The sequence below is a fragment of the Vigna umbellata genome, chromosome 5 (assembly GCF_029865625.1).
Source record: "Vigna umbellata cultivar VRB3 chromosome 5, Vumbellata_1.0, whole genome shotgun sequence".
NCBI lineage: Eukaryota > Viridiplantae > Streptophyta > Magnoliopsida > Fabales > Fabaceae > Vigna > Vigna umbellata.
This window is the reverse complement of record NC_142169.1, coordinates 7,138,108-7,157,237: the sequence shown is the minus strand read 5'-3', so window position 1 is coordinate 7,157,237 and position 19,130 is coordinate 7,138,108. Positions and strand designations below refer to the sequence as shown.

The following is a 19,130-nucleotide window of genomic DNA, read 5'->3' as shown; positions in this document are numbered from 1 at the left end:
ATTGACACATCCAACAATTAGATGTCAGTAATGCTTTCCTACATGGAGACCTTGTGGAGGATGTCTACATGGAGATGCCACCGGGATTATCAGGATACCGTTCTGGTCAAAGCTGCAAATTGCGCAAATCCCTCTATGGGCTGAAGCAATCAAGTAGGAAATGGTATGAAAAGTTATCTAATTTGTTGCTAATATATGGTTATAAACAAGCTCATGCTGACCATAGTCTCTTCACCAAAAAGCATGGTTCAGTTTTTACTGCCTTGATAATATATGTGGATGATATTGTGCTAACTGGTAACTCTGTCCAAGAAATCAACCACATTAAACAGATCCTTCACAGCAATTTTCATATCAAGGATTTAGGAAAGCTCAAGTACTTTCTAGGAATTGAAGTGGCTCACTCTTCAAAGGGGATTTCACTTTGTCAACGCAAGTACTACTTAGACTTGCTTATGGATTCAGGAATGCTTGGCTGCAAACCCTCTTCCACTCCAATGGACAGTACTCTTAGGCTTCGCAATGATGCTTCTGGCTATCTTGATGATCCCTTGCCATATAGGTGCCTTGTCGGCCGATTGATTTATTTGACAAATACTCGCCCTGACATTGTTTTTGTAACACAACAACTGAGTCAATTCATGTCCAAGCCCACCAAAGCTCATCATGCTGCAGCCATGCATGTTCTTCGTTACCTTAAAGGTTGCCCAGGTACAGGTCTATTCTTCCCTAGAATTTGTCCTACTCATGTCTCTGGTTTTAGTGATGCTGATTGGGCCACCTGTGTGGATTCAAGACGTTCCATCACGGGTTATTGTTTTTTTATTGGAAGCTCTCTTATCTCATGGAAAACCAAGAAACAAACCACTGTGTCGCGATCATCCTCCGAGGCTGAATATAGAGCCCTCGCTTCCGCTACTTGCGAGTTATAATGGATCATTTATTTGCTCAAAGATCTCCATATTTTCCCCTCTCAGATTTCTCTGCTTTACTGTGACAATAACAGTGCCCTTCACATTGCTGCCAATCCCGTATTCCATGAAAGAACGAAACACCTGGATATAGACTGTCACATTGTGCGTGAAAAATCCCAAGAAGGCTTGATGAAACTACTCCCTGTTCCTTCTGCCAACCAGCTCGCGGATATTTTCACAAAAGCCTTACCTCCACATTCCTTCAAGCTAAACTTATCCAAGCTACAATTGCACAACATTTTTGCACCTCCAGCTTGTGGGGGGCTAATAGAAAAACCATATAATTCTGGTTTGAATACCACGTAATCAATAACAGAATGGTAGCATAGTAGAGGAATCTTTTCTGTTATTAGCGGACATTCTAGAACAACAATGAGCTGTCAATAGGTAGTACAAAAATATGCTTTTACCCTTCAAGATTTTAGGTCACACCTTTTTCCTTTTGCACTGAATATATATGATGTAATCATTTTGAGAATGAATAGACTGAGTTTTATGCAGATTTCCTTTCTTCCAATTTTTACTGTCATGGTTTCTGTTAAAGGTAACAATCCTTTCACTCTTGCACAAGTCCAGAAGCTGTTGAATCTTTTACATGATTCTTCCAATCATAACATCAACCAAATACATAGTTATAAGTGAGAATCATCTCCAAAGGAATCACAATCAGGTAATACTTCTTGGATTCTTGACATGGGCGCGCTATTGACCATGTCACCCATTCTAAAATTCATTTCGTTGCTTCTTGTAACATCCCAAATTTCTCACATTGGATAATTCATAATTTATATATTGTAACATTACATTTACGGTAACATCCCGTAATCTCACACTTAAAAATTCACCGTTGATATATTTTAAACTCAGATTTCAACTATAAACTCCTAAATATAACTTGAATTCTTCTAACTTATTCTTCGATCTCTTTCTTCCTTGGTATTGTTTCAGACGACATTCCTTCATCTGCTCCCGTATAACGAATTATACGATCATCGCACATACCCAAACAAAACAAACACAAACAAGTAGGGTGAGCTAACATGCAACAAATCATTTATAAAACATATATAATTACCTTGATATAAACATCATATAATAATTATGTTCGACACTCTCATACCACAATTCCTATTAGACACTCGTCTCACAATACCCAATAGACACCACAATACCCAATAGACACTCATCCGGATGATAAGTTGATGAGCGGTCACGGGAGGTTATGCACTTGTAATGACTTCTACTTCTTCTTTTTTTTTCTTTCTCTCTTTTTTTTTTATATACAAATACACTTTCAAAATACTTCATACCATTCACAAGGTTAATCCCCTCACTATGTCCAAAACCGGCACATAGACCAGGACCTCCTGCTCCTCTCACCACATAATTCATCCCTCTCTACTTGAGAATAGATGATTATTAGAGTATCAGGATAACCTCCAACTACGGGACCCTCAACATCAACATATACACAAATACCATAACATTTACTTAATCTCTCCACAAGACTCATACCATACTAATATTCCTCAACTCACATTATACCCCTACAAAATCTCCCCATACTACTCATAACATGTTCAGATGCATAAATTCAAATGCAGTATAATAAAATACAATTATCGCATAAATCACAATTATAATTCATAATTTCATATCTACCACAATAACATGAATTAATCAAACATTTTCATTCCAACAACATATATTGCATAATAATTTAACAGTACAAAATCTGTTCAATAGGATTTAAGTTAAAAACTTGTCGAGTAGACTTCCAGGAAAGAGAGGTGCGTCACAATGGACAACTTAAGTACCAAATCTTTCCTTAGCCAAAGCGTTCCTCAACTAGTTTTTAACAAATTTCTTATTTACAGATTTAAAACAACAACATATAATATTAACACCGAAATTTAATATAGATATCAAAAAATAGAAATTAAGCAATATTAAGATCCCTGAGAAGATACGAAATTAATATCTCTAAATCTGTAACTCCGATTTCAAATCTGATTGGTCACAATAATTCACTATTTGTTATAAACTACATATTAAAATTTCAGGTTGATCCAACGGTTAACTAGATAGATATTGAGGTTTTACCGAGGTAACTCAAGTGCAGAATTTTAAGTGGTTTTCGGTTATACTCAAAATGCGAAACTAATTTCCCTAATCACAGACATTTAATTACAAATCTGAACGGTCAAAATGACTTAATATGTCTTATGAATTACATACTAAATTTTGGGCTCAATCTAACGGTAGATGAAATATATATGAAATTTGTACCATGATAGCTTAAGAACAACAATACAGTGTTCATCCGATTGTTTCACACTTTCGAAATTTCTTTCTCTAAACATAGACCTTCAATTACAAATCCGATCGGTCAAATTGTATTAATATGTCCTAAGAATCATATATCAAATTTTGAGGTTGATCTAACGGTTAAATAGGTCAAAATCTATATTTTTACCGAGACAACTTAGTAACAGAACTATAGGGTGACTAATTTACTCAAACTTGCAGTATTTATTTCTCCAAGTACAGACTTCTATTTTCAAATCCGAACGGTCAAAGTTTAGTAATAGGTCTTAGGATTCACATACTAAAATTTTAGCTAAATCCAACGGTGAAAACAATTAATAGAAAATTTTCACAACAGTAACTCGAAAATAAGAAATTATAATAATGAAAACTAAATTTATATAAGTGAATAGATAACTACCATTACCAAAATTTTAACATACTCATAACTCATATTCATTATCATAACATGGATAAAAAATCATAAACAAGAAGGATTAGCTCCCCTACCTCTATTCTAGACTTAATCTCCTGCTCCGAATTTGTTTCCTCGAAACCCTTCAGAACCTCTACTCTTCTTGCAACTAAAAATTTCTCCCTAACTCTTTCTTCTCTATTTCTCAAGCTCTCACTTGATTCCTCTTTTCTTGGTGCAAAATACCCTTCCCTCCCATGGCTATTTATAGTAAAAAAAAATTTACTATTCATTAATATTTTAATATTATTTATTATTTTAATATTATTTAAAAATAATATTTCAATCATTTTCTCACCAAATCTGATCCTAATTTCTACCTACTACTTTCTTCCATGCTAAGGAATCTTAAATGCTGAAAATTTATTTTTACTATTTACTTTTTACTATTTACTATTTACTTTTTACTATTCCGTTTAAAAAATTTTACTAAATAAGTTACCAAAAATTTGAACCTCTCCTTCTAAAATTACTATAATTTTATATCCAAAATTTACAATTTTCTATCCATTAAAATTATTATTACTAATAAAATACTAAAATTTACTACTATAATATATATATATATATATATATATATATATATATATAATTTTTTTTTATGGGTCTTACATTCTCCCCAACACAAAAAAATTTTCGTCCTCGAAAATTCAAAAATTGGACATAAAAATAAAGTTATGATTATTCCACCTTATCTCCTAGTTTCCTTGTAAATTCATTTACTCTACTTATTTTGTGCATCAAATTTCTAGCACGTCAAATTTGAAATATATTCATGAAAAATTAAAATCATAAACCTTCAAAACACCTTTACTTGACACTTTTAGCCCTATGAAAACCACCATTAAACATACCTCAATTATAATGTGTTTCCCGAGATCAAAACCATATCCCAAGGATATTTAGTGTTAACCAAATCTCAAATTTTTATCTTATGCGAACTAAAAGTAAGTATAAACAAGTTCACTCACACACATCACTGGATAGAGATCAAGGTGCGACATATAAATCTTTACCCATCCTTTACATCGCCATTGAGGTTTGAATACTACCATATAACTATACCTGATGAAATTGCTCCAATCACAATCTACAACTTCTTAATTATTCCGAATTCCCTAATCACATTAGTATTGCAACCCTCCTTTTTATCCATTTCCAAACTCTTCTTCTTCCTTATCTTGCCATGTTCATAATAATGTCAATTCAACCTACACTACCTCCACTAACTATAATAAATTTTACAACCATAAATCATGACATTTTAATCCTATTAAAATACCAAATATTTGTATAAGTCGAAAGCCAAAATTTTCGTACCTGGATTTTCTCCACTACTCCTCATACCAAAATCATATATTCTCAAATCTTATCTCTAATACATTTACTAAAAAAAAAAATCTAACCATCTCCTTTTAATAATCTATTTAGCTTAGAATCCTTCCAATACTTCATTCTTCTCTAAAGACCTCGTGTTCTCTTAACTTATAGATTTCTCCTCCTATTAAACTTTCTCATCTACTCTTCTTTGTCTAATATTTGATTTATTCTTAATCTACTTCAGTATTCCTATCCCTTTTTATTTTAAACTTTATCTTTAATTCTTCCACCATTTTCTTTCTTTAGATTCCAATCATCACTAATACATCAATCCATGTTACCAATCTCACACAATGCCACTCTGTTTCTCATCAATACTTCCTTCTCTTCTGACTTCTAACGTTACTGATATACTAAACCAAACTGATTTCTCAAATCTTGCCACATTCATGCTTATCCAAAGCTTTTCTTAATCTAGCCTTTGAACTCAACTCCTTTTTGTGAAACGTAAGATATCTCATCTATTAATTTTGTTCTAGAAACTTCTAAAAATTTACTTCTAAACACCAACATCTTCACTCATCCTTTGAAACTTAAACTCTAGTATTATATCTCCCTATCAAGGCTTTAACTAATTCTAATATATTTCCTCAAACCCTCAGAATTAAGAAAGGAAAATCATCTATGGTAAAAGTCATGGTAGTTAGACACAATACTCTACTATCTAGATTTAGAGGAAATGGTAAATTATACCATTTAGACTCAATTCTTCACAGAGTTGACATGGGCGCGCTATTGACCATGTCACCATTCTAAAATTCATTTCGTTGCTTCTTGTAACATCCCAAATTTCTCACATTGGATAATTCATAATTTATATATTGTAACATTACATTTACGGTAACATCCCGTAATCTCACACTTAAAAATTCACCGTTGATATATTTTAAACTCAGATTTCAACTATAAACTCCTAAATATAACTTGAATTCTTCTAACTTATTCTTCGATCTCTTTCTTCCTTGGTATTGTTTCAGACGACATTCCTTCATCTGCTCCCGTATAACGAATTATACGATCATCGCACATACCCAAACAAAACAAACACAAACAAGTAGGGTGAGCTAACATGCAACAAATCATTTATAAAACATATATAATTACCTTGATATAAACATCATATAATAATTATGTTCGACACTCTCATACCACAATTCCTATTAGACACTCGTCTCACAATACCCAATAGACACCACAATACCCAATAGACACTCATCCGGATGATAAGTTGATGAGGCGTCACGGGAGGTTATGCACTTGTAATGACTTCTACTTCTTCTTTTTTTTTTCTTTCTCTCTTTTTTTTTTATATACAAATACACTTTCAAAATACTTCATACCATTCACAAGGTTAATCCCCTCACTATGTCCAAAACCGGCACATAGACCAGGACCTCCTGCTCCTCTCACCACATAATTCATCCCTCTCTACTTGAGAATAGATGATTATTAGAGTATCAGGATAACCTCCAACTACGGGACCCTCAACATCAACATATACACAAATACCATAACATTTACTTAATCTCTCCACAAGACTCATACCATACTAATATTCCTCAACTCACATTATACCCCTACAAAATCTCCCCATACTACTCATAACATGTTCAGATGCATAAATTCAAATGCAGTATAATAAAATACAATTATCGCATAAATCACAATTATAATTCATAATTTCATATCTACCACAATAACATGAATTAATCAAACATTTTCATTCCAACAACATATATTGCATAATAATTTAACAGTACAAAATCTGTTCAATAGGATTTAAGTTAAAAACTTGTCGAGTAGACTTCCAGGAAAGAGAGGTGCGTCACAATGGACAACTTAAGTACCAAATCTTTCCTTAGCCAAAGCGTTCCTCAACTAGTTTTTAACAAATTTCTTATTTACAGATTTAAAACAACAGCATATAATATTAACACCGAAATTTAATATAGATATCAAAAAATAGAAATTAAGCAATATTAAGATCCCTGAGAAGATACGAAATTAATATCTCTAAATCTGTAACTCCGATTTCAAATCTGATTGGTCACAATAATTCACTATTTGTTATAAACTACATATTAAAATTTCAGGTTGATCCAACGGTTAACTAGATAGATATTGAGGTTTTACCGAGGTAACTCAAGTGCAGAATTTTAAGTGGTTTTCGGTTATACTCAAAATGCGAAACTAATTTCCCTAATCACAGACATTTAATTACAAATCTGAACGGTCAAAATGACTTAATATGTCTTATGAATTACATACTAAATTTTGGGCTCAATCTAACGGTAGATGAAATATATATGAAATTTGTACCATGATAGCTTAAGAACAACAATACAGTGTTCATCCGATTGTTTCACACTTTCGAAATTTCTTTCTCTAAACATAGACCTTCAATTACAAATCCGATCGGTCAAATTGTATTAATATGTCCTAAGAATCATATATCAAATTTTGAGGTTGATCTAACGGTTAAATAGGTCAAAATCTATATTTTTACCGAGACAACTTAGTAACAGAACTATAGGGTGACTAATTTACTCAAACTTGCAGTATTTATTTCTCCAAGTACAGACTTCTATTTTCAAATCCGAACGGTCAAAGTTTAGTAATAGGTCTTAGGATTCACATACTAAAATTTTAGCTAAATCCAACGGTGAAAACAATTAATAGAAAATTTTCACAACAGTAACTCGAAAATAAGAAATTATAATAATGAAAACTAAATTTATATAAGTGAATAGATAACTACCATTACCAAAATTTTAACATACTCATAACTCATATTCATTATCATAACATGGATAAAAAATCATAAACAAGAAGGATTAGCTCCCCTACCTCTATTCTAGACTTAATCTCCTGCTCCGAATTTGTTTCCTCGAAACCCTTCAGAACCTCTACTCTTCTTGCAACTAAAAATTTCTCCCTAACTCTTTCTTCTCTATTTCTCAAGCTCTCACTTGATTCCTCTTTTCTTGGTGCAAAATACCCTTCCCTCCCATGGCTATTTATAGTAAAAAAAATTTACTATTCATTAATATTTTAATATTATTTATTATTTTAATATTATTTAAAAATAATATTTCAATCATTTTCTCACCAAATCTGATCCTAATTTCTACCTACTACTTTCTTCCATGCTAAGGAATCTTAAATGCTGAAAATTTATTTTTACTATTTACTTTTTACTATTTACTATTTACTTTTTACTATTCCGTTTAAAAAATTTTACTAAATAAGTTACCAAAAATTTGAACCTCTCCTTCTAAAATTACTATAATTTTATATCCAAAATTTACAATTTTCTATCCATTAAAATTATTATTACTAATAAAATACTAAAATTTACTACTATAAATATATATATATATATATATATATATATATATATATATAATTTTTTTTATGGGTCTTACATTCTCCCCAACACAAAAAAATTTTCGTCCTCGAAAATTCAAAAATTGGACATAAAAATAAAGTTATGATTATTCCACCTTATCTCCTAGTTTCCTTGTAAATTCATTTACTCTACTTATTTTGTGCATCAAATTTCTAGCACGTCAAATTTGAAATATATTCATGAAAAATTAAAATCATAAACCTTCAAAACACCTTTACTTGACACTTTTAGCCCTATGAAAACCACCATTAAACATACCTCAATTATAATGTGTTTCCCGAGATCAAAACCATATCCCAAGGATATTTAGTGTTAACCAAATCTCAAATTTTTATCTTATGCGAACTAAAAGTAAGTATAAACAAGTTCACTCACACACATCACTGGATAGAGATCAAGGTGCGACATATAAATCTTTACCCATCCTTTACATCGCCATTGAGGTTTGAATACTACCATATAACTATACCTGATGAAATTGCTCCAATCACAATCTACAACTTCTTAATTATTCCGAATTCCCTAATCACATTAGTATTGCAACCCTCCTTTTTATCCATTTCCAAACTCTTCTTCTTCCTTATCTTGCCATGTTCATAATAATGTCAATTCAACCTACACTACCTCCACTAACTATAATAAATTTTACAACCATAAATCATGACATTTTAATCCTATTAAAATACCAAATATTTGTATAAGTCGAAAGCCAAAATTTTCGTACCTGGATTTTCTCCACTACTCCTCATACCAAAATCATATATTCTCAAATCTTATCTCTAATACATTTACTAAAAAAAAAAATCTAACCATCTCCTTTTAATAATCTATTTAGCTTAGAATCCTTCCAATACTTCATTCTTCTCTAAAGACCTCGTGTTCTCTTAACTTATAGATTTCTCCTCCTATTAAACTTTCTCATCTACTCTTCTTTGTCTAATATTTGATTTATTCTTAATCTACTTCAGTATTCCTATCCCTTTTTATTTTAAACTTTATCTTTAATTCTTCCACCATTTTCTTTCTTTAGATTCCAATCATCACTAATACATCAATCCATGTTACCAATCTCACACAATGCCACTCTGTTTCTCATCAATACTTCCTTCTCTTCTGACTTCTAACGTTACTGATATACTAAACCAAACTGATTTCTCAAATCTTGCCACATTCATGCTTATCCAAAGCTTTTCTTAATCTAGCCTTTGAACTCAACTCCTTTTTGTGAAACGTAAGATATCTCATCTATTAATTTTGTTCTAGAAACTTCTAAAAATTTACTTCTAAACACCAACATCTTCACTCATCCTTTGAAACTTAAACTCTAGTATTATATCTCCCTATCAAGGCTTTAACTAATTCTAATATATTTCCTCAAACCCTCAGAATTAAGAAAGGAAAATCATCTATGGTAAAAGTCATGGTAGTTAGACACAATACTCTACTATCTAGATTTAGAGGAAATGGTAAATTATACCATTTAGACTCAATTCTTCACAGAGAAGACACGGAAGACCCACAACACAGAGGTCATCCTAAGGACGAACTGCTCTGATACCATTAATGTAACATCCCAAATTTCTCACATTGGATAATTCATAATTTATATATTGTAACATTACATTTACGGTAACATCCCGTAATCTCACACTTAAAAATTCACCGTTGATATATTTTAAACTCAGATTTCAACTATAAACTCCTAAATATAACTTGAATTCTTCTAACTTATTCTTCGATCTCTTTCTTCCTTGGTATTGTTTCAGACGACATTCCTTCATCTGCTCCCGTATAACGAATTATACGATCATCGCACATACCCAAACAAAACAAACACAAACAAGTAGGGTGAGCTAACATGCAACAAATCATTTATAAAACATATATAATTACCTTGATATAAACATCATATAATAATTATGTTCGACACTCTCATACCACAATTCCTATTAGACACTCGTCTCACAATACCCAATAGACACCACAATACCCAATAGACACTCATCCGGATGATAAGTTGATGAGCGGTCACGGGAGGTTATGCACTTGTAATGACTTCTACTTCTTCTTTTTTTTTTCTTTCTCTCTTTTTTTTTTATATACAAATACACTTTCAAAATACTTCATACCATTCACAAGGTTAATCCCCTCACTATGTCCAAAACCGGCACATAGACCAGGACCTCCTGCTCCTCTCACCACATAATTCATCCCTCTCTACTTGAGAATAGATGATTATTAGAGTATCAGGATAACCTCCAACTACGGGACCCTCAACATCAACATATACACAAATACCATAACATTTACTTAATCTCTCCACAAGACTCATACCATACTAATATTCCTCAACTCACATTATACCCCTACAAAATCTCCCCATACTACTCATAACATGTTCAGATGCATAAATTCAAATGCAGTATAATAAAATACAATTATCGCATAAATCACAATTATAATTCATAATTTCATATCTACCACAATAACATGAATTAATCAAACATTTTCATTCCAACAACATATATTGCATAATAATTTAACAGTACAAAATCTGTTCAATAGGATTTAAGTTAAAAACTTGTCGAGTAGACTTCCAGGAAAGAGAGGTGCGTCACAATGGACAACTTAAGTACCAAATCTTTCCTTAGCCAAAGCGTTCCTCAACTAGTTTTTAACAAATTTCTTATTTACAGATTTAAAACAACAGCATATAATATTAACACCGAAATTTAATATAGATATCAAAAAATAGAAATTAAGCAATATTAAGATCCCTGAGAAGATACGAAATTAATATCTCTAAATCTGTAACTCCGATTTCAAATCTGATTGGTCACAATAATTCACTATTTGTTATAAACTACATATTAAAATTTCAGGTTGATCCAACGGTTAACTAGATAGATATTGAGGTTTTACCGAGGTAACTCAAGTGCAGAATTTTAAGTGGTTTTCGGTTATACTCAAAATGCGAAACTAATTTCCCTAATCACAGACATTTAATTACAAATCTGAACGGTCAAAATGACTTAATATGTCTTATGAATTACATACTAAATTTTGGGCTCAATCTAACGGTAGATGAAATATATATGAAATTTGTACCATGATAGCTTAAGAACAACAATACAGTGTTCATCCGATTGTTTCACACTTTCGAAATTTCTTTCTCTAAACATAGACCTTCAATTACAAATCCGATCGGTCAAATTGTATTAATATGTCCTAAGAATCATATATCAAATTTTGAGGTTGATCTAACGGTTAAATAGGTCGAAATCTATATTTTTACCGAGACAACTTAGTAACAGAACTATAGGGTGACTAATTTACTCAAACTTGCAGTATTTATTTCTCCAAGTACAGACTTCTATTTTCAAATCCGAACGGTCAAAGTTTAGTAATAGGTCTTAGGATTCACATACTAAAATTTTAGCTAAATCCAACGGTGAAAACAATTAATAGAAAATTTTCACAACAGTAACTCGAAAATAAGAAATTATAATAATGAAAACTAAATTTATATAAGTGAATAGATAACTACCATTACCAAAATTTTAACATACTCATAACTCATATTCATTATCATAACATGGATAAAAAATCATAAACAAGAAGGATTAGCTCCCCTACCTCTATTCTAGACTTAATCTCCTGCTCCGAATTTGTTTCCCCGAAACCCTTCAGAACCTCTACTCTTCTTGCAACTAAAAATTTCTCCCTAACTCTTTCTTCTCTATTTCTCAAGCTCTCACTTGATTCCTCTTTTCTTGGTGCAAAATACCCTTCCCTCCCATGGCTATTTATAGTAAAAAAAAAATTTACTATTCATTAATATTTTAATATTATTTATTATTTTAATATTATTTAAAAATAATATTTCAATCATTTTCTCACCAAATCTGATCCTAATTTCTACCTACTACTTTCTTCCATGCTAAGGAATCTTAAATGCTGAAAATTTATTTTTACTATTTACTTTTTACTATTTACTATTTACTTTTTACTATTCCATTTAAAAAATTTTACTAAATAAGTTACCAAAAATTTGAACCTCTCCTTCTAAAATTACTATAATTTTATATCCAAAATTTACAATTTTCTATCCATTAAAATTATTATTACTAATAAAATACTAAAATTTACTACTATAAATATATATATATATATATATATATATATATATATAATTTTTTTTTATGGGTCTTACACTTCTTATAAAATTATATTATGCAGAGAGACCTCAACAAAGTAGTAATGAAAATGAAGTTTGAGCAAGACAACAGCCATGTTGGTATCAGAGAGAGCGAGAGTAGCTTCTTTAACAATGTCACAGATAATGAAATCTACCTGAGGACAAGCGTTGAAGTAGAACCCTACCTTAAGCTGACCATCAAAACAACCCATTAAGAATAAGAAGAATAAGAGAGCAGATAGCAAAGCATCCAATGTGCGTTACTCCGAGAATGAGTAACCTTTTAACGTTGCCACATCAATTAGACCACATTTGCCATGTAATAAAAAATTGGACAGGTTGGTTAAGTTTTGTTAGTTTTTTAACTCAAGAAGAAAAAAAAATCAATTTGAACATTTATTTACAATATATGGAATAATTATGAACATCTGAAAAAATGTAGGATAATTTTGAACACACCTCACAAACTACCGAGAGATCAAAATAGGTATAAAAGCTAAAATAAAAATTCAATAGTTAAGATAATTTTATAATGTTTATAACTAATTCAAATAAAAATAATGTCAAACATAAGAGAGGTTTTCTAATATTATCTTTTTTAAATATAATTATTATAACTATTGTCATTTTCAATTGTTTTTTATCGTAAATCAAATTATCTTATAAAATTTTAAAAATATATGCGTGATAGAACTATTATTTGTTTGCTAGTATAAGATTAAGAAGTTCCATTATCACTAGGGAAAGTAATCAATCTCTTGAAGCTTTTTTTCGTCAACCAAAAAAAAAATTATCTCAATAACTCCACAATAACCAATATAAAGAATATTTTATTAATTTTTATTATACACAACATTTTTATTCATATTATCATTTGAAATGTTACTGTCATACTCATTTCATCTTTACTATTATATAAAGGAGTTTTTCTTTTAATGTGTATATATATTTTTTAATTTCTTTTAAAATAATTATTTGTTAAAATTAGATTAATAATCATAATTATCTTTTAAATAATTATTTTAAAATTTAATCATTTGTTATTTTTAAAATTAGTTATTTTTTAAATTAAAATAAATCGTATTTATAATAAAAATATTTACAAAATAAACCTAATAAATCGTATTCCTTTACAGGTATGTACAGGCGTAATCGTATCGTATACGTATCTTACAAGTTTCTTTTACGCTGAGTATTTAAACCCACGATTTAGCCCAATGTGTTTGAACCCGTGAATCAATATCCTTGTTGATAGGTGCACACGGCATTTTCATCATTGTTCGTCACAATTCTATTATATAAAATAATATATTTATATATATATAATTAAATAATAAAGCCCTCGTTTTTGGAATTCCATTTTCTTCCTTGTCTTGTTTCTTCTCTGCATCTATGGGATCTCGTGCATAGACCAACCCCAGAAGAAGGAAATAAATAAAAAAATAAAAATCAACTTTTTTGTAAATCCCCACCTTTTTTCTGCTAACGATTTTATGTTTCTTTCTTAGTTTCTGTAGTTTATCTTTGTCGATCGTAATTGGGTTTGATCTTTCTCTCTCAATTTGATAATTGTGTTGTGTTTCTTTTGGATTTTATTTTTCCCAAGAAAAATCTTGAAATTTAATGTTGATTGAATTTTGTTCAGGGTTTGGGGGTTAGGTTTAGGGTTTGTTTTTCATTGGTGCGGTGGTTAAATGTTGATCTGTGGTTAGTGCCGGCCATGTATGACCTTCCTTGGGATTTAATTGGGTTTTGGAGATTGGTGCTTAGTTATCCCCAATCTACTGTGGGATTCCTTTCTGCTTCTTCATTCCTCTTAGTTTTAATTTTTTGTGATTGATTTGGTGTTTGGATGCATGCAATTGGAATGTTCTGCAATTGCCCTGTTCTTTTCTGTGAAACAGAGGTTTGTGCGTGGAAATCATTACTAGTTTGTTTGATTATCTATATAAATTTGTGATAGATGTCTTATTTGGCAAATAAGGGGTTCTTGTTGTTCATGAATCTTGTGAACTAGCAACACTTTGTTGCTTGATATTTCTGCATGGGATTTTGTTATTTTTCTTGATGTTATTTTTATTCTATTGGTTTCTGCTTAATATTTGATATACGGGCGATGAATCGAATTTCATACTCTATGTTATGATCCATGTCCATTTTATTGATTATATGACTTAATAGTGCTAATTGCTCCCATGCTTTAGGACTTTTGAAGAGTATGTGGGATAGACATCCTGAATGTGTAAAATTTGATTTGATTTTCCGGAGTAACTGAAACGTTGGGTTGTTGGATAAGAAGAATTCCTACCTACACTGCTAACCTTACCTTTTTTTGGCTATTATCAATGCAGTAATCCTTCACTTGCATATTTACAACTAACCCTGATAATGTCTTTGTAATTTCCTGAACTTTTCTGTCCCTCACCATCATGATATATACGGAGTGTTGCTTCTGTAACAATAATGCACTGAAGTGGTTTTTGTTTCTGATTTATTTTCCTGCATGCTCATTTGAGTTTTACTCAAATAACTAGAAAAAACTCATTCCCCCCCATATATGACATTTTAGTATGTCAGTTCCATTCATATGTTCTCCTGGGTTGAATCCATGTTGACTTGTTTGATCTTAGATGCAAAACAAAAATAAACGGGATTTACTGATGAGTCTGGATCACATAATCCATGTTGACTTCTGATAATGTGATCTAGCATACTAGGTATAAACTTGTTAGAATAGTAAACTCCCTTCCAGTGTTGCGTTAATGAATCAGTTTGATTGAAGTGTCCTTATTTCTCTGTTCATATATAGTTCTGTTTCTAATTGACGATTCCTAGATTTTAAACTTAATTGATATTGAAATTTATTGGATTGAGATCTTGTGTTGCTGAACATAGTCTTTTTCTTCTTTTTTTTGATGGTGTACCCGCAGATTTTGGGGCTTGTTGGTGATTCTGTTGTACAGAAGTGTTCGTTAGTTATACATGTGTCCAAGATTATTGTATACATTGATTCATTTTTTGTATCGTACTTTGGAGCATTGCCTGAGGGATTGCCCTCTGATTCTTTTGTGAAGTCACCTAAAGTTCTTATAATTACAAACTGAGCCAGAAGCTGGTAGGGAATATAGCTAGAGCTTATCGCCTTGGTAAGTTTATAAGCTAACAATACATCATATTGTTAATCTCATGTCCTTTATTAATGTCTGAAAAATTCCTTTTGCATTGTGCTCAATACATATTTGTTGAACTGTTTCATTTCATTTCTTGTATGGATCTCCTTTTTCATTATTTTCATTGGCAAATATTTTTCTATTCATTTTTATCTGTTAAAGTCTCTTTTTCTTATACATAGTTTTCTTCTATGAGAAAAGCTGAACTTTACAATGAGTAGACCTAATTTTCTTCTATGAGGAATCTAGATTTTGCAATTGACAAGAAAGTCTTCGTTAATAGTCACTAGAGCAAGGTCCCTTATGTTGGAAGTTGTAACATATGGGAAAGGATACAAAGTGTTGTTACAACAGATAAGAGTAATTGTCAGTCTTTGTCAAATTAGTTTTTAGTTTAGTCTGAAGCAAGGACACCATTCTAGTATAGGTCTTTTAGTTCAAAGAATCCAATGACGAAGGTGCCATTAACCTTGAATGATGATTAATAATACTAGCCAAATGCTTGGTTTTGAATCCAAGATTGTTATATTGTTGTCTATGGATATGTATGAAGAAGTAATTACACGATGGGGCTACCTCATCCTTTAGTTATGCTTCATTTTGTGTTGTCAACAGTTGTGCTTCTTATCAGTTTTTTTTTTCTTTTTTTACTTTTATAATTATAGAGTCAAACAAATGACAGCTTTTGTGTCAGTAAAGTTTGAACTTTTGAGCAGTGGAAAAGGTGTGATATACATCATTTTGAATTATAAATCAATGCCCTTCAGAGTTCACATGTTGCAATGTCAGATGTAGATTATACCTTGTTTATGTAAATCTCAAAATCACACATAGAATCAAAACATTATCCTCTTATCATGTTTTGTAGGAAGGATGTAATAGTACATAAGCTTCACTGTTGTGTGTAATAAAAGGAAAACGTTATACGTTTGTATTTTTTTGTTCCTTTTTCGTGTTTTAATGGGTAAGGGCAAATAGAACTAAAACTATAGGAATACATAGAAATTAGAGGGAAGCCAGTGACTAGAAATCCGAGCAATATTATACATAAAGCTTGTCAGTTATTGCTTTTCTTGTGCATTTCACAATAGACAGAGCTTAAGTGATTTGTGTGGAGTTTTATTATATCCAGTTTTAGTTTGTTACATTTTTATTGTAACTCTTTGCTTGTTCCTAGACTAATAGAATTTCTCTTCTACTGCTGATCATGTATTTTATTTTTAATTTAATGTTAAAGAATAGTGTGTATGATATCCAAGTTTGTAAAATTGAAAAAAATGTGGTCCGGTTACTTGCATCCTTTTCTAATTGGTTCAATATGTTGAGTAGTTAACACCTTGCGAAGAAGATGGCTGGTGTTAAGAGAAGATTATGTAGTGATTCAGATATCCATGCTCTTCACAAAGAACTGGATGAAGTTTCATGTCCTATCTGCATGGACCATCCACATAATGCTGTTCTCCTACTTTGCAGCTCTCATGAGAAGGGCTGCAGATCTTACATTTGTGATACAAGTTATAGACATTCAAATTGCTTGGACAGATTTAAAAAAATGAGGGACAATTCTAAGGAGAACCAAAATTTACCCAGTTCTTTAGTTAACACAAACAATTCTGGTAATAGTTTTGATATTAACATTACTATGCAATCTGACATGCATGATGTTAATGAACTCCATGCAAATGAAATTAATACTCTATTGTCTGTTGGACTTGCACAAGGATCAAGACAGGGTGATGCCCAAGATCCAAGTAGGCATTTAGACCAACATGATGAAGGAATTTTAGAAACTGCTGATTCTGAGACCTTGCAGGACAGGGCTGTGCTTGAGGATTTAGATGCAGATAATTCATCTGACTCAAAATTGAAATTGAAATGCCCTTTGTGCCGAGGTGCAGTATTGAGCTGGGAGGTGGATGAAGAGGCTAGAAATTATCTGAACGTGAAGAAGAGAAGTTGCTCAAGGGACTCATGCTCATTTGTTGGTGATTATCTGGAACTGCGTAGGCATGCAAGGAGAGTTCATCCTACTTCTCGACCCTCTGACATTGATCCTACAAGAGAAAGAGCCTGGCGAAATTTTGAGCGCCAGAGGGAATACGGAGATATCATGAGTGCTATTCAGTCTGCAATGCCAGGAGCTGTGCTGGTTGGAGACTATGTTCTTGAGAATGGAGATGGTATTGGTAGGTTATCAGATGAACGTGAAGGCAACATCAGCAATGCAAATGGACCTTGGTTAACGACCACCATATTGTTTCAAGTGATGGATAATACCATTGAAATAGTTAGGGAACCAAGAGCTCATTCAAGTACATGGACAAGGCACCGGCGTTCATCTGAACGCCGGCGATATCTTTGGGGTGAGAATTTACTGGGTCTTCATGAAAACGACATTGAAGATGATCTTAGGATATTTAGTGACGCAGCTGAAGATCCATCCCCTGTCCCAAGGAGGCGAAGACGTTTGACCCGGACAAGATCCAATGAAGATCAACCACGATGATTGCCATCATTTACCTGGTAATGTTTATAGTTCAGTTTTATGGCAGAAAGTTGTATTACTTGAATTGTTTTGAATATGTCATCACTTACAAAACTTGGTTTCTTCATTAGAATTGTTTGAATTTATTCAAAGTTGTGGTGGGAAATGCATGCATACAGACCTATGTTCCAGCTTGGGGACCCAGAAGAATATGGTGAAGCAGGAAGTTCAGAATAAATCATAGTCGTTTCCTTGAACACCAGTTTCATTGAAACAAGGAAAATCTCGGAAGGATGTTTTCACAAACACGTTTGATGTAAAATGCATTTAGCCTTGATTGTAGCACTGTTAATATAGTTATGATGCATAATAACTCGTACTGTGAACCTATGCTGCTGTTCAATCCTTATCTGAACTAAATCGTTTGGTTTGAGATGGGGAATATTGTGTGATTCTTTTAAGGGTCGATGTTTCTTTGTTTTTTGGGACATAATGAAAAAAATGAAGACAAGTGACCTCACCTGAAACATTGTCACACGTTTGAAGCAATGCTTCAAACTAGTTATTATTTTTGGAAGTAAAAGCATGAAAGGGACAAAAGAAAGTGTGTAATTTGGAAGACATTGGAGGGTGTGTTCAAAGGGTTTCAGAATGGTGATGGAATCAAATGATTTATGTGTTGACTGTTCAACATGGCTCAACCTCCTTTGTACGGCCAACCCCTCTTCTCTC

The 19,130-nt window shown here is 31.8% G+C and overlaps 1 protein-coding gene and 3 long non-coding RNA genes across 7 annotated transcripts; 1 reads left to right on the top strand and 3 right to left on the bottom strand.

Moving 5' to 3' along the window:
- Positions 1-1,743: 1,743 nt before the first annotated feature.
- LOC148197601 (uncharacterized) lies at positions 1,744-4,099 on the bottom strand. The gene is made up of 2 exons (XR_015779810.1): positions 3,792-4,099; positions 1,744-1,937 (listed from the first exon to the last, which is right to left on the bottom strand). It is a non-coding gene; the product is annotated as an uncharacterized LOC148197601 (long non-coding RNA).
- A 1,835-nt stretch (positions 4,100-5,934) lies between these two features.
- LOC148197600 (uncharacterized) lies at positions 5,935-8,285 on the bottom strand. The gene is made up of 2 exons (XR_015779832.1): positions 7,984-8,285; positions 5,935-6,128 (listed from the first exon to the last, which is right to left on the bottom strand). It is a non-coding gene; the product is annotated as an uncharacterized LOC148197600 (long non-coding RNA).
- A 1,847-nt stretch (positions 8,286-10,132) lies between these two features.
- Positions 10,133-12,602, bottom strand: LOC148197599 (uncharacterized). Its single transcript, XR_015786719.1, has 2 exons — positions 12,182-12,602; positions 10,133-10,326 (listed from the first exon to the last, which is right to left on the bottom strand). It is a non-coding gene; the product is annotated as an uncharacterized LOC148197599 (long non-coding RNA).
- A 1,452-nt stretch (positions 12,603-14,054) lies between these two features.
- LOC124821089 (cellulose synthase, putative (DUF1644)) lies at positions 14,055-18,918 on the top strand. Of its 4 annotated transcripts, none has more exons than XM_088116224.1 (4): positions 14,055-14,203; positions 15,674-15,889; positions 17,243-18,436; positions 18,530-18,918. In XM_088116224.1, the coding sequence occupies exon 3, from the start codon at positions 17,262-17,264 to the stop codon at positions 18,417-18,419; it is 1,158 nt and encodes a 385-aa protein (XP_087972350.1). In that variant the 5' UTR covers positions 14,055-14,203; positions 15,674-15,889; positions 17,243-17,261; the 3' UTR covers positions 18,420-18,436; positions 18,530-18,918. The 4 variants fall into 4 exon arrangements, with proteins under 4 accessions (XP_087972350.1, XP_087972351.1, XP_047148861.1 ...); XM_088116226.1 differs by having other exon boundaries at positions 14,070-15,889; positions 17,243-17,529; positions 17,635-18,436; XM_088116225.1 differs by having other exon boundaries at positions 14,066-15,889; positions 18,578-18,918.
- The last annotated feature ends 212 nt before the right edge of the window (positions 18,919-19,130 follow it).